This window comes from Rhodnius prolixus, unplaced genomic scaffold (assembly GCF_049639745.1).
Source record: "Rhodnius prolixus isolate KJV_2025 unplaced genomic scaffold, Rpr scaffold_9, whole genome shotgun sequence".
NCBI classification, from domain to species: domain Eukaryota; kingdom Metazoa; phylum Arthropoda; class Insecta; order Hemiptera; family Reduviidae; genus Rhodnius; species Rhodnius prolixus.
The window spans coordinates 12,543,740-12,558,842 of NW_027411604.1; the positions used below are offsets into that span (position 1 = coordinate 12,543,740).

Below are 15,103 nucleotides of genomic sequence, written 5' to 3' on the forward strand. Positions count from 1 at the left end.
TTATATATGTAAATGTATAAAATAATAATAATAAAAAGTTAATAGATGAATTTACTATTGATATACCTTTACTGAAGGTCGAGTTCTGTGAATCAATTGAAGTATTTTATGGAAAATATTTGCTTGTCCATCTTGTTTTTATTGTCTCAAGAGGGGTTAATTTCCACTTGCAAATTTCTGGCGTTCATACTCAGAAACCTGATCAACCTAGGTCGCTACATCTATAAAAGTTGAAATCAGTTAAATTAGATTAAATAAGCACACTCTAAAATTATAAATGTTAAATTAATGTTATTATCCAAAACGGAACCTTCCACCATTTTTATTACTTTTTCTTAACTCTCATAAGAGGATATTGCGATCGTGCAGATTTGATATTTTGTGTTTTCTTCGGAAATATGTTATGACAAATCAGACGAAATGTAATTTTTACAATTTGTCCATCTATATGAACCATAACAATAACGGAAAATACCAGGTTGCAAACTTGATATTTGAGTTAGGCTCCGCTGTGGGATGCAACAAATAAACAATCAATCTGCTCTCTGCATTCAAAAATAAATCCCAAATTAAAACGGTAAAGATAAGTAAAAAAGTAAAGAAATGCCTATTTTTCAGGAGGGCCTTACGACTAACTACCAAATTAGGCCTCTTGAAAATCTAATAGGCGAGTAGCAAATGTTCTTTACGGTAATGTTTTTGTATTACCCATTAAAAATCCAAGGCCTAGAACGAGGATCTAACCCAGTACCAGATCTGATTCTGTAAGGGCGACATTTGGTGTGACAACCTCTAATTCTGAGGACAAGTGGTTTACTCTCCTATAAGAGTCTAACAAGAGAATAAACTACTCGTCCTTTTTGTACGATTAGAATTAACAGTCAAGCTTGAAAAAACATGGTTTAATTGTCTAAAGAGCCAACACGCTTTTTACACGTAAAGATATTCTCTTCACATTTACCTTCTTGTACCTGACAAACCGATACCGAAATTCTGTCAAGCCCGTTGCCAGTGTTATCTCATTACACAGTGACTTCAACCAAGGCTTAAGATCATCAGAGTGGCTGCCTGGCTTTGCTAGAATAGTAATGAACTCGAGAACTTAGACGATGGGCAAATTTTGACGTTTGTCTGGTGAGTACTGGCCTAGGTTTTTACCATCTTACCGTGACTATGTATCCAGCTTTATGAATGGCTTAGTTCCAAGCGCTTTGAAGAACCATCAGAATCTACCGACAAGGTAGCTAGGTAATAAATTCTAATACTAAGAAGGCAATCCCATACTTGCCTTACATTAACTTCATAAAGCATGTTAGCCATTAAAGATGCCTAGAAAAAATGACAATTGCATAATTGAAAATGCTTTTCTTAAATCTCATTAGCACAAAAGTATTACTCCCACTGCTATGTACTATTTTTCATGACTTAACAAGATAACAAACCTCGGTTCAATCTTAAAGACGTCTGTGGCTCTCTTAGAGACGTAGGTTTGAAACAATTGCTTAATTATTATACTGTGAATTATTTATGTCATTATTATACCTTTAAAAAAACAAATACAATTCTGGATGCGTCACTTAGCGTTTAAAACTCGTCAGTTTTAGTGAGGTTTCTGGGGACGACACACTTCTTGCAACACTATCATTTTATTATTGTGAAAATAATTAATAATATTGAAGTCAACTAACTTTGTAGTACACAAATAGTTTCAAGAAGATTTTTTTGAATGCGTAAATATGCTTTAGGAAAGTTAAGTGATTACTTAAATTAATTTTGTTTATTATCACATTTTATGAAAGGTTTGATCCTAATTTTGCTTCTGAGAATCACTTTGTACATATATTTTTTGTTTTGTTTTGCAATACTTAGATCTTAATTCACTAAAATTATTAGAACAGTTATAATACCTGACGGCCTAGTAATGGCAAGCATCTAATTCTTTTTTTATCAATATAAAGGCAAATAAAAATTAAACGTACAAAGCCTTCCATTGCTAATAATTATAACTTACATTACTAATGCAATATAAACAAATTGTCATTATTGCAGCAATCGAAAAATAATTCTCCCGCCTCTAATTTACTAAATTTTAACAATGCCATGTTCATTGTGCTGCTATTCTTTTAGAAAAGTATAAAAAAAAAAATCACTTGGTCTTCAACTTTATAAAAAGTTAAAGGTTAAGTTTTAGCAATTATATTATTTAATTTTTGAAATTTCTATCACATTATTACATAAAATTTATAACAGTTATAAAAGCTGCACGGTTTGTTAGGTGTCTCATCGATTAGGTGAACAATAGCATTTGTACTAACCAATCACTTTGTCTGTTATATTAAAAGCCAGTTTCTTATTGGTTAGAACATTCTGGATTGTCCTGGAACCTGGTGTTTCTGGGAGTACAATCGAGGTGGCGTATAGTTGCCTCTTGTCTCACTCACTTTATAGCCAGAATTCAAGCAAGAAGAACGCGTACCTGCGAACAATTGTAAATTTGACTTATTTTATTTATGTAAGTAGTATTAAATCTAAGTAATACTTATTTCCATATGTTGTTTTATTTGTAGAGCCTCAATTGTTTCAAAAGTTCCGTGATTATTTAACTTACGAATTTGTCTCCACCATGTGCTACTTGGTTAGGAACGCCATTTTAAAATAATTTTATTGAAAAATAATGCATGTTTAAAACAATTTATTTTTCCCCTTAAATTTATCTTGTGTAAGTATTAAATTCTAATTATTGTCGTGTTGCTTAAAGTACGGTTTGTGATCTCTCAGAGAAACATGCTTTACGATTAAAGAATAACAGGGCAGCCCTTACCAGTAATATGTAGTTAATTTTGTTAATGAAAATATAATTGCTAATCTGACAGAATTTGTGACACTTATAAGTTTTGTCCAGAATTTAAAATTAGTGCTACTTGTGGAAGCTTTTGTTTCGTGAGAAAAATTAGAAAGTGCAAGTAATTATGTAGCTGTAGAATGATCAAGCTCCTCTCTGTAACAATTCTTTATTATTTATTATTTGTTTTTACTCCTTTAAGATTTGCCAAAGAAACTGGATAATAAATTTCTATATATTCCTTTATATGAATGACCTTCAATGCGGTGTACGCGTCACTCGGGGAAATCAATGAAAGACCTACAATCCTAGTTAAACCTCATTGTTTGTTGGAAGTTGACTCACCTTTTGATTTAAGTTAATTCTGAGTATTAATCAAAACTTGTAACAGCTGATTAGCAAGTTAATTTTAATTGTTAATTTCCGTAGAATCGTGTTGGTAATTTATCTGATTTGTTGTATTGATTACTTCTACCAGGGATGTTAAGTGTGCTCATGAATAATACAAATTGCACCTTAATTAATTTAATGCGTTGTAATTGACATCCCTTTTAAGAAAGTTTTAATTGGCGATCGTTAGACCATGACATAGTTTTAAATGTAAGTGCAATAGCTTTGATGAAAAGTGAGAAAATTTCGTTTTATAAACTCACGAATGGTGTTGGAGATCCGTTCATTTCTAATTTGTCATATAATAGTCGTGTAGTACCGAGAACAAATTCGGACAAATAATTTATTTCTAAATTTAAATAGCGCTAATGTAACTGAAAAAATATCCGAAATTTTCAATTTTTGACGGAACCCTTACGCTTTTAAAATATATACTGTTTTGAATATATATATAATTATTCTAGCCAAGTAATCACATGACTTGATTTGCATTTGGCTCATATCGAGGTTAAAACCGAGGCTATACCGTCAAAGTAAGGAATACAATTACTATTTGCATTTTTATAGATTTTTTTTCTTAAATTTTCGGTGTTTTTATATCTATAAAGGCCTAACACCGTTAGCAAATAAAATTAGAGAGCATGATGAATTTATTACTTGAACCTTAGGACACCTCCTAAATTTTTGAGGATAATTAATTCTGATCTCAAATTAGTAGGTAAGATCATTAGGCAATATTGTTTTTTTCAATAATTAAAGCACTAAAATTAATTTTCATTTACAGATACTGAAACAAAAAGAAAATGGCAAAAGCACCAGCAGTTGGTATTGATCTTGGAACTACTTATTCATGCGTGGGAGTATTTCAACACGGTAAAGTTGAAATCATAGCTAACGATCAGGGAAATCGTACAACTCCCAGTTATGTAGCTTTTACGGACACGGAGCGTCTCATAGGAGATGCTGCCAAAAATCAAGTGGCAATGAATCCCAACAATACCATCTTCGGTAGATTATTTATTTAACGTTTTTTTTTTTGTTAAATAAGGGTCAATTATATTTGTGATTTATATAAATGTTTCTATTTGTTCAGATGCTAAAAGACTGATTGGAAGGAGATTTGAAGATCAGGCCGTACAGTCAGATATGAAACATTGGCCTTTCGAAGTAGTCAGTGATGGAGGAAAGCCCAAGATCAAAGTTATGTACAAAGGTGAAAGCAAAACCTTTTTCCCTGAAGAGGTAGGATATATATTTCTTTTTTTAGTTAACAATTGATTAAACTTTAGAATCGTTCGCAAGTTAGATCGGAAGTAGTATTTTTGTCTTTTTTTAAATATATAATTAATTTTTTCTAAAGAGTAAAGCCTACTGAAGGAGATTCTCTCCTGAGACCCAGGAACGGTTCTAAAGTTACCCAATTTTATTCTCTAATTTGAATAGATCCTTTTCTCTCTCTCTTTGTCTTATTTATCATAAGATAACATACTGTTTGCTTGAGGTTTGGTGTTATGACCTTAGGACTCTAAAGTTGATTTCACGCTAAACTCTCAAGCAAACAGTATCGTTGGTATTTGTGAGGTTTCAAATTTTTTTGTTACCCAATTTACAATTCTATGACATTCGATGTTAAGAGAATTTTCTTTAGGAGCCAATATTTAAAATGCTGATGTTACTAGAAACATTTCCGCAAACAACTGTTGGTCATTAAAATGTTTTATTGAATATATTATAAGTAATTGTTAGCAGTAAATGCGGTGGTCCGGTTGGAAGGTAAGATTAGTGTGAGTTTCGGACTCGTATCTGTCAGTGAGGTTTTTTTTCAGGTTTTACCTAGAATTAATTTTAATTCGTTTTGGCTCAAATTGGTTTCAAAACTTTCAAAAGGTTTTAAGGGGAAAAGAGTTTGTTTTTTTTAAATTCCTACATTATCTGTAAATGGATAACTGAAATTTTGCTTCAAAAATCTGTTTTTTAATGAAGTTAATTGCCGGTTATAGTTGCAGTTTAAGTAAATGTTCTGTTTTGCTAGACTTGCTTACAAGCAAGACGATATTACAAATATTACAATAGTTGTTCGTTTTATATGACTGATCACATAAATTCTTATTGAAATTTTACTTATTGTACGAAATGTAAAGAAAAAAAAAGTTCAACATTAAATAAAATTTACTGAGCTCAAACTAACAAACTTATGTAGTTTATAGTTTATATAGTAATCGAAGCTTACCTTTTTTCCCCAACTGAAATTTTATATGTGTATCTTGTCAGTCTCGGTATTTTACTAATTTCAGGAAGGCAACGCTCTTTGAAAACTAATGAATGTTATTATTATTAGTTTGTCAGTGTTGCCAACAGTAACGATTAGTTTCATAGTGCTCAGTGATATTTTTATGGTCATTGCTGTCTCTAATCTAACCAATAATTTTGATTAAAATAAAGGGCAAAACTGCAGTTTTATTCCGTATTATTTTAGACCATCGAATAAATAATTTTAAATTATGAAATAGTTTTGACATTATTCATGATTCTTTGCAGATCAGTTCAATGGTATTGACAAAAATGAAGGAAACGGCCGAAGCTTATTTAGGAAAAACAGTCACGAATGCTGTAATCACTGTACCTGCTTATTTTAATGATTCTCAACGACAAGCCACCAAAGATGCCGGAACTATTTCTGGCTTAAATGTCTTACGTATTATTAATGAGCCTACCGCAGCTGCTATTGCTTATGGGCTTGACAAGAAGGTACGTTACTTTTTTTAAACAAAATAATTTCGCTGAATGGAAGAAGTTTGCTGTGAATGTGAAAACAATTTTAGTGCCTTTAATTGTCGTCATTTACTTATTTTATTAATGATAGTATTAAAAGTTCAGGTTCAAATTCATTAAAAGAGTTTATTAAAGTTTAATTAAAAGTCAAGGTTCAGGAGATAAATACGTTTCGGATTTCTGTAAAAATGACAATTACTGATGCCTGTAAAATCGTGGTCAGTATATTAGGCACAGCATAGGAAGCTAGGACTTTCGTTGGAAATGTATAAAATAAATTTTGTTTCAATTTCTTGTTTGGAGGGTGTACATTTTCGAATTGCACTGCTTTACAACCAGGGCAATCATGATCATAAATAAGTTACTGGAATTCCTAGTTTAAAAATATATATGTTATGTTTGGTAGGAAGTGAGTTACGCTTTGCTAATCACTGATTAAAGATTAGTACCTTTTTTTTTTATAAATTTCTTTTGGATTTGTATGTAAATTTGAGTTTTTCGTGAAAAAAAAGGGGTTTACGCTTCATTTTTGGGACGCACTTTTCAATAGTCAACATTCGAAATTTGATAAATAAAGCACGATTATTGTAGTAGATAGAACCGTAAGCGTTCACATCAGTTTTTATGATTAGTTTTTTTTATACTAGTGGTTAATGGATATATCTTCAATTTTTGTTTTACAGGGAACTGGTGAAAGGAACGTACTTATCTTCGATTTGGGAGGTGGTACTTTTGATGTTTCTATCCTCACCATTGAAGATGGTATCTTTGAAGTAAAATCTACGGCTGGAGATACTCACTTAGGTGGTGAAGATTTTGATAACAGAATGGTAAATCATTTTGTACAAGAGTTTAAGCGTAAATATAAGAAAGATCTTACACAAAATAAGAGGGCTCTTAGAAGATTAAGGACAGCTTGCGAAAGAGCGAAGAGAACTTTATCGTCATCCACCCAAGCTAGCATTGAAATAGATTCACTTTATGAAGGTATTGATTTCTACACATCAATTACACGAGCCCGTTTTGAAGAACTTAATGCTGACCTGTTCAGAAGTACAATGGAACCTGTAGAAAAGTCACTGAGGGATGCCAAAATGGATAAAGCACAAATTCATGATATTGTATTAGTCGGAGGCTCTACACGTATACCCAAAGTTCAGAAACTCCTTCAGGACTTCTTCAATGGCAAAGAATTGAACAAGTCCATTAATCCTGATGAAGCCGTGGCTTATGGAGCTGCTGTGCAAGCGGCTATTTTGCATGGTGATAAATCCGAGGAAGTGCAAGATTTGCTACTTCTTGATGTTACACCTTTATCATTAGGTATTGAAACAGCTGGTGGTGTTATGACAGCATTAATCAAGAGAAACACTACTATTCCCACCAAACAAACTCAAACTTTTACCACCTATTCAGATAACCAACCCGGAGTACTGATCCAGGTGTATGAAGGAGAGCGTGCCATGACTAAGGATAACAATCTTCTTGGTAAATTTGAATTGACTGGCATTCCGCCTGCCCCACGTGGGGTACCCCAAATTGAAGTTACATTCGATATTGATGCTAATGGTATCCTTAATGTGACAGCCGTTGAAAAATCAACCGGCAAAGAGAACAAGATTACAATAACCAATGACAAAGGCCGTCTCAGCAAGGAAGAAATTGAGAGAATGGTGAACGATGCAGAGAAATACAAGGCTGAAGATGATAAACAAAAAGCAGTTATATCTGCGAAGAATGCTCTTGAATCATATTGTTTCAATATGAAGAGTACTGTTGAAGATGAAAAACTTAAGGATAAGATCTCTGAATCTGACAAGAACACAATATTAGAAAAATGCAATGAAGTAATCCGTTGGCTTGATGCTAATCAGCTTGCCGAAAAAGAAGAATTCGAACACAAACAAAAGGAGCTTGAACAGCTGTGTAATCCTATTATTACTAAACTATACCAAAGTGGAGCTGCACCAGGAGGTATGCCCGGTGGGTTTCCAGGAGGGTTCCCAGGAGCAGGTGGAGCAGCCCCAGGTGGAGGCGCCCCAGGTGCAGGTGGTCCAACTATTGAAGAAGTCGATTAAAATGTTACATTCCAAATGTGATTGTTCCTTTATATTGTTACGTACCTAAGCTCTACATTTACTTTTTATCCTTTTTTTATATGTATATAAAGAAAGAATAAAGCTTAAATACATCTTAATTTAGCAGAGCTTTAAAAAAAAGGAACAGGCACTATTTGTTACGTTCAGTATTTTTGTATTTATAACTTCTTGTTATGAAAATATTCATAAGATTTCTGGCTTTCACATCATTTTGGCATCTTAAAAATTGAAATCCTGTTAAATTTTTTCGGCACAAAATTAAAAGAAAGATTCTGAGCAATAGTGTTCATTATTTATCTTTTGTTTCCTTCCTTCTATTGACAACTGCAAATAGTTATTTACTTGATACATAAACATATTATTACTTTTTTTTCTGGACTGCTAACACGATACGGAAACTTTTTCTCTTGAATCCCAGTTAACTTCTATAACTTATTTTAAATATTTATTCATGCACAAAAATGCTTAAAAATTTTGTAAGTGTAGTAGAAACGTTTGGGTTACTGGTTACTTTCTGGCTAACATGTTCTTATTCTTCTAAGTGCTTGCCCCTTATTTATAATAATGAGCCATATTAATACGTATTCAAATTGCAACCCTTAAAGAAAACTTCAAAACTATTTAGTCTGATGGCTGAAGTTAGTGAAAACCTACAAAATTGATTACGAATAAATAAAATTATTACACATGTAGAGGGTATGAGAAACTGGGAAGAGTACATTATGGTGGCACCGGAAGATGAGAGGAGGAGCTCAATTATCTGGAAAGAGTTGCAAAGGAATTTTAACATTAGATGAATGGGAAGTATTGGGAAAGTAAATTCGTGGAAATAAGAATAACTCTTTTTGTGTAATAATAGTATATGCAAAATGGAATTTTCTACACCAGCCAGGATATTGCCCTACGACAAACCTGGGACCACAATTCAGACCTTTTCTCAGAGGTTAAAACAGATTTTTAGTGGAGATGTATTTACTAAATACAGAAGGAGTAAGAAAAAGGTATTCAGGAAAGAAGTTGAGGGAGGCATAGGCGTCATAGAAGGATGTCCTGCATAGATCAAATCAAGCTAATTTTCTTGCAAAATTTTTTGATATTTTTTTTATATGTTTCTTATAATTTGGATAGCAACAGTGAAATTCATGAACTATCCTTGAAGGTAACTTCAAAAATCTCCCCGATGCACTTCGAAAATAAGTTTTCTTAGAAACTGGTTTCTAACAAGTGGTTAGGGTACAAAATTTAAAGGAGCTAGAGCAATTTTATTATCGTTCGGTGTAAAAACAAATTGTGATACCTATTTTAGTAGTCAATAGATTTTCTTGAAACACCACAATTTAAGTAGTAGGGTTAAATATTACACGTCAAAAACCTTGTAGAATATAAAAAATTTATGTGCGTGTGTATTGTACGTATGTGTGCTCACTGATTCTCAAAAAGTAAAATTAAAGAGGAAGTTTAATTTCTTAAGTCCCGTTTCAGATTTATTAAAGATTAACATAAGTTTAATACCGAATTAAAAGAACTTAGTGAAAGGAACATTTTTCTAATTCAAACTTGGATTTCGTTAAAACAGTCGTACGAGAAAATGATCCAAAATAATAAAGTCAACACTGTTGGTACTGGTTTCTATGGTGATAACAAACAGAAAGTAGTGTACTAAGCTTCAAAAAATGTTTTTAAACTTTGATAAAATAATTCCTCGAACAAAATCTGAAATAAAACAACAACAAAAATTAGAACGAATAAGGCACTGTGAAAATTTAAGAAAGGAAAGATTTTTCAATGCTAAAAATCGGTTAATGGGAAGTGATAAGGAAGGATTATTAAAGCAGATAGATGAGAAAAAGGAACGTAAGAAGCTGGAAGATGAGCAAGAAGAGGTCTACTTCAAGAAAATAGTAGCAGACGTTGATCTTGGTAACGCTTTACAGCACAGAAATGAAAATTTGAAAAAAGAATTAGCCCGAGAAGTAGATGTTTACAGATTGACACAACAGCAAAAACATAAATCAAGAGAATTTGATCTGAACGACCCAAAAAGGATCACAAATCAGTTGCCAATGCGGTTTGAAGGCATTATTGATCCGAGAGAAATGACTATGGGTTCTTTTTTGAAATTCTCTTCAGAAGACTATGATGGTGAGAAAGCTAAAACACTTAAGAAACATTTATGGCAATGTCTTGCTAAACAGATATCTGAAAATTTAATTAGTAAAAATAATCATAAAATTACGCACCTACAAACTGGTCAAGAGGTGATGAAAGAAGATGGTTTAGTGAATAAAGCTATGAAATATGAAGAAGCTATGAGATTGGAAGCAGCTAAAAGTAATATGGAATATAATTTACGTAAAGCTGATTATGAAAGAGAAAAGAGAAGACTTGAGAAACAACAAGGTGCTGAAGATGAACTAGCTCACATCAATACAGTTATAAATTCAGACATCTTTACAGAAAATCCAGAAGCAAGTAAGAGTTCACTTGGAAAAAGTAGAATGATATCCTACAATTTTAGAGGTTTAACTGAAGAAGAAAAGCTTGAAATTCGGGAGATACAGAAAAAACAAATTGAAGAAATGGAAATGCGTAAAAATGTTGATAGAGCAACAGAAAAATATTGGAAAGAAGTTATAGAGCTGCAAACAAATGTAAAAACAGCAGCTGAATTATTGGATACACAGAAGAAGAAAGAATTAAATAGAAAAGTATTGGAAGAAAATATGAAATTAGCAGCAGAACAAGCAATACAAAAAGAATGTATGAAAAAAGTGGCCACGGATAATTTTCCTACTAATGAATATTTTGATTGCTTCAACACGACTGCTCGTTGAAGAATAGTAATTTGGAATTTTATTGATGTTTCAATAAATCAACTCAACAAAATTTAACCGTGTTTATTTGCGCCTAACATATTAGCAATGGAGCAATTCTCTTTTCACAAGTGTATGAGACAATTATTTTTTCTGTTTTAATGATTAATAAAATCATTGTTTTCTTATGGTGAGATCTCTAATGTGTGGCCGTAACGAATACAGCGATGATATTTGTTATGTTATATCTACTTATTACAAATGGAGAGCTAAAGTATTACACAATTTTTCAGGATGTTCGTGAAATAATTCTTAAAAATTATGTTTTCTTTCTTGATATTAAGTTTTTAGTACTTTTAAGCTTGGAATAGATATAAGGCTCAGCCAAGGAGCCAAATAATATAATTTTGCCCCAACGTTTCGACAATTTTAAAACCTCAAAAAAAAAGTGTAGAATTATACTCCGAATTTATCAGCAATTTTTTTAAGCGTGAAAGATAATAAAATTGTAGAAACGGTGAATAATCTCTTATGTATCTAATCTTAGTTTTTAATCCTTGGCCGAACCTCACAAATTTAAGTAGCAATTACTCATTTCTATCTCTTGTAAACTTATAAATAATCAGTCGATATGAAGAAATAGAATGTGCTGTGAGTGCTGCCTATAATTAGATAATAAAATTTAGGTGTAATATGTCTATGAATTGTCATATTTTTTTACTGAACCTGTTCATTACGACTTAATTTATTGCCTTATAAAAATAAAAAATGATATTGCTAAATAAAATACATAACAAGATCACATCAATTTGAAACTTGGCTATATCTTAGCTGTACAAAATTAAATGAGGTATCTATCTATCCCTTGCTCATGATAATACAAATTATAAAAAAAAAGGAAAAAAGTTAAGTATCAAAAAAGGTTTTAAACTAAATTCTATTAACTTTTACTCTTCTCCGGCTGAACTCTGTTGTGGGAGCCTAAACCGCTATTTCTTACATAATGTAAGCAAGTGAACTATTAGTCAAGTGGGGCTATTGCTTTGGATCTATTCTTAATTAATAAAATTGTTATTTCATATGTTTCAATTTGATAAGTCTGTTAGAAAATCTGTAGGACAAATTCTTTTCTTATTGAAGGATTTTAGAGGTTTCTTTCGATGAACAGGCAGATTATTTGTAATATTTACTAATTGAATACTGTAACTTGTTTATTGTAAAAATATCTGGACATTTTGACCAATTTTGTTTTTTCTTACAATCCCAATATTTCCCATTATAAATATGAATTTGTAAACCACTTAAAGGATCCGCTTGCAAACTGAACCACAATGGCTTTTCGCAGGTTGATTGATTTCTTTTTTCTCTTTGTTTCTCTTCTAAAGCTACTTTCATCATATTTGCTTCATTCCAGTCACCTTCTTCCATTAATCTTTGATCAGGTCTATTTCTTGAATCTGTCGGAGCTACATTTGGTTCAGGTTCATTTAATTGGCAAGCTAATAATGTGAAATTATAGTATTTTTTAGCCTCTGGGTTTAAAAGTCTTGGTTTCCACAGTAAAATTGGTGGCCCAGTATTAAAAATTGGCTTTTCTTTAGACCCATCTATGCTTAAAACTTTCTTTGCTAGCAATTCATGGTCCCATCTTCCTGAAATGATCCATTTCACTTCTCCATTGTAGTCCTGAATGGTACCTCGTATGCATCTTTGTTCATCTTTATTGTAAAAACTATACGGAACAAATTCTACAATACATTGCCAACCTGTTTTGTGATTTTTCATTTCCATTGTACCAGTATGATCTACCCATAAATTGCCAAGGATTAAATTGTGTACAATGGTACATACTTTGTTCCAAGTGAAATGATTCTTACTTTTGTTAAATACTAAATGAAACACACCATGCGGTGAAATACGAAGGTATTTACCTCGGAATTTTGATGACATAGTAAAATCTTGCCAAGCTGTCCATTCCTTACCTTCGCAATGCATTGCCGACACTGGAGGATGATGTGATACCTGTTCTGAAATACATCTCCAACCTAAATCCGACATCCTATCACATTCATAAGTTTCACCTAGCAGTGGATTGAATGGTTTATTAGTACGTACAGTTGTTGTAGAATAACTAGATATAGCAAATGCTGCCACATAGGCCATTTGTAAATCATCGTTAACATTAGCAGCTTTGTCTAAAAGTTCTGAATAATCAAAATCTTCAGTTAGTCTTTGCAGCATTGAAAGTGGTTCAGAGAAATTAACGGGCATAGCAACTTTAGTCATTTCTTTGCCAACAAAATTTTTCACTATAGACCAAAGACTAATAGGCTTATTGGGTCTGTCCGGTATTCGGGTTCTTCTGCCTGACGAACCTTTTAGAGTTTCCATTTACATAGGTACTTCTCATTTTCGATTTTTGTTTTTGTTTTTGTTAGATGCGTTTTGCTCTTCTTTTTGTCATGTTGATTTAAATGTGTTGTATGTAAATCATGAAAATTTATTCTGTTGAAACCATAGAAACTTAAATACAGAACTTCAAAAATACAATTATCTATCAATTGTACATTTATCCTTGATTCTTATGTTTAATTATTCTTTTAAAAGTCTTGACATAATTAAAATAAAATATGTAATCTAGGATGTCTATTCGCAAAAACAATTTAAGTTATTCAGAAATTAATAGTACAAAAAGAAAATAATCTTGCTGAGTATATCTACATGGATTTTTTGTAGTTTGTATTTTTTGTGATTTGGTTGATATTATGATCAGCCATTTTTTTTTTGTCTCTGTGGCAACCTAATTCGGTGAAAAGTCAAGTTGACTGATTAAAAAGAAACAACTTCAAAAGAAATAAATTTTTGATCTCTTTTAAATTACTTAATTTAAAAACCTGGCTTTGTTTTTCAGAAATAACAAATTCTAACTTTATTACGTATAATGTTCATCTCTCGCGGCTCTATCCATAAAGTTTTGTAAGATTTTTACTTCTAGCTTTTATAGGAAGCATTGCAATCGTGTTTTAAAAACTGAATCATAGCCGAAATACTTGTTTTGAAGTGCCTGAAAAAAAGGTTTTAGGCGCATGATGTTGTTTTTACATGTACTTTCTCAATTTACATTATTTTCTCAATATAGCTGTACTCTATTTACTTATCTAAATACCTGCCTCTTTTATTAAAACTTTTCCCTACGAAAAACGTTTTTTTGGATGGGAGAAAGATTGACTCTGGATGGTGCAACGTTAAGGTTTAAGCTTAAGTGGCACTTCAGAACAATTTACATTGCCATTGCTTATAACTTTCAAGAGCAATTAAAGATTAACAGAATAACAAGTTTCAAGAAAATATTTTAAATTGCAATTTCATTGCCTAGAAATTTTATTTTTGTCACTGATAAAAAAATCTTTTATCGTCTCAAAATGTAGTCACTTTCTATTTCAGGCTTAGTCAAAATGTTGCTGACAAACCTCCACAATGCTAAGGCCGTCTCGGCGGATTTTAGTTGAAAAATTTGCAGCGAAGGCTAAAAATCGCCGAAGCAATGTTGCCATAATGGGGATAACTTCAAATTGAGTAAGGCAATTATATTTATACACAAACTCAGTAAATAGTCCACGAGCGTTAATAATATTTTACAAATGATTCCAGATCTTATCTCCGCGAATTTTGTTACAACTCTCCAAATCATGAGCACCGAGAAAGGGAAAAAGACGTTATATCAAAGTTTAAGGTGCTTCGAAGTTGATGAGGTCTGCTTCCCTGCATTGCTGAAGGAGATTTTCGACCATTGACTGCAAAAGTGCTACTTTGATTTTGGGATGTGATGACATCCTCACCGCATATGGAGGCAATACAACAACCATTGAGGTATGTTATAGTCAGCATCAATTGGTGAACTTTGAACATTGTGAGCCCATTTTTGTTACCGCACGATATGACCCTTGTTTCCCTCTGCATGTTGATTGGCGTAACCAACTGACATGTATTGTATAAAACGTCATGTTGTAATCATCGTCACATTAGATTCGAATTTTGAACACCATCCTGGATATGAGAACGCTTCAAGCCCACGGAAGATTATTTAATAGGGTTTGTTGATCCTTCAGTGAAACTCCTGAGGACTTTAAAATTGTACTAGTGCCTGAAAAGCATGGTTAATCTGATTATTGTTAAGACGATTTTGG

General features: G+C 32.2%; 3 protein-coding genes and 1 pseudogene across 12 annotated transcripts in view; 2 read left to right on the forward strand and 2 right to left on the reverse strand.

The window, feature by feature from the left end:
- The window catches only part of LOC141454719 (uncharacterized), a 23,093-nt gene extending 20,636 nt beyond the window's left edge, over positions 1-2,457 (reverse strand). For 6 of the 10 annotated variants that reach the window (XM_074129279.1, XM_074129280.1, XM_074129278.1 and 3 more), the window contains exons 1-2: positions 2,316-2,457; positions 67-221 (exon numbers count right to left, since the gene is read on the reverse strand). The gene's annotated coding sequence lies outside the window, so the exon portion shown is untranslated. The other 4 variants (XM_074129274.1, XM_074129275.1, XM_074129273.1 and 1 more) reach the window with 4 other exon arrangements.
- On the forward strand, positions 2,372-8,383 carry LOC141454716 (heat shock 70 kDa protein cognate 4). The gene is made up of 5 exons (XM_074129265.1): positions 2,372-2,512; positions 4,017-4,240; positions 4,326-4,474; positions 5,771-5,980; positions 6,688-8,383. Exons 2-5 carry the CDS (start codon positions 4,036-4,038, stop codon positions 8,080-8,082), a joined length of 1,959 nt encoding a protein of 652 aa, XP_073985366.1. The 5' UTR covers positions 2,372-2,512; positions 4,017-4,035; the 3' UTR covers positions 8,083-8,383.
- Positions 8,384-8,892: 509 nt separating this feature from the next.
- LOC141454723 (RIB43A-like with coiled-coils protein 2) lies at positions 8,893-11,110 on the forward strand. The gene has a single exon (XM_074129284.1). It carries the CDS (start codon positions 9,777-9,779, stop codon positions 10,935-10,937), a length of 1,161 nt encoding a protein of 386 aa, XP_073985385.1. The 5' UTR covers positions 8,893-9,776; the 3' UTR covers positions 10,938-11,110.
- Positions 11,111-11,758: 648 nt separating this feature from the next.
- LOC141454721 (oxysterol-binding protein 2 pseudogene) lies at positions 11,759-14,117 on the reverse strand (annotated as a pseudogene).
- Between the last annotated feature and the right edge of the window lie 986 nt (positions 14,118-15,103).

Coding starts and splice junctions, on each gene's coding strand:
- LOC141454723 (XM_074129284.1), top strand. CDS start 9,777: ATGTTTTTAAACTTTGATAAAATAATTCCTCGAACAAAATCTGAAATA.
- LOC141454716 (XM_074129265.1), top strand. CDS start 4,036: ATGGCAAAAGCACCAGCAGTTGGTATTGATCTTGGAACTACTTATTCA. Junction 4,241..4,325: donor TCCCAACAATACCATCTTCG/GTAGATTATTTA, acceptor CTATTTGTTCAG/ATGCTAAAAGACTGATTGGA. Junction 5,981..6,687: donor CTTATGGGCTTGACAAGAAG/GTACGTTACTTT, acceptor TTTGTTTTACAG/GGAACTGGTGAAAGGAACGT.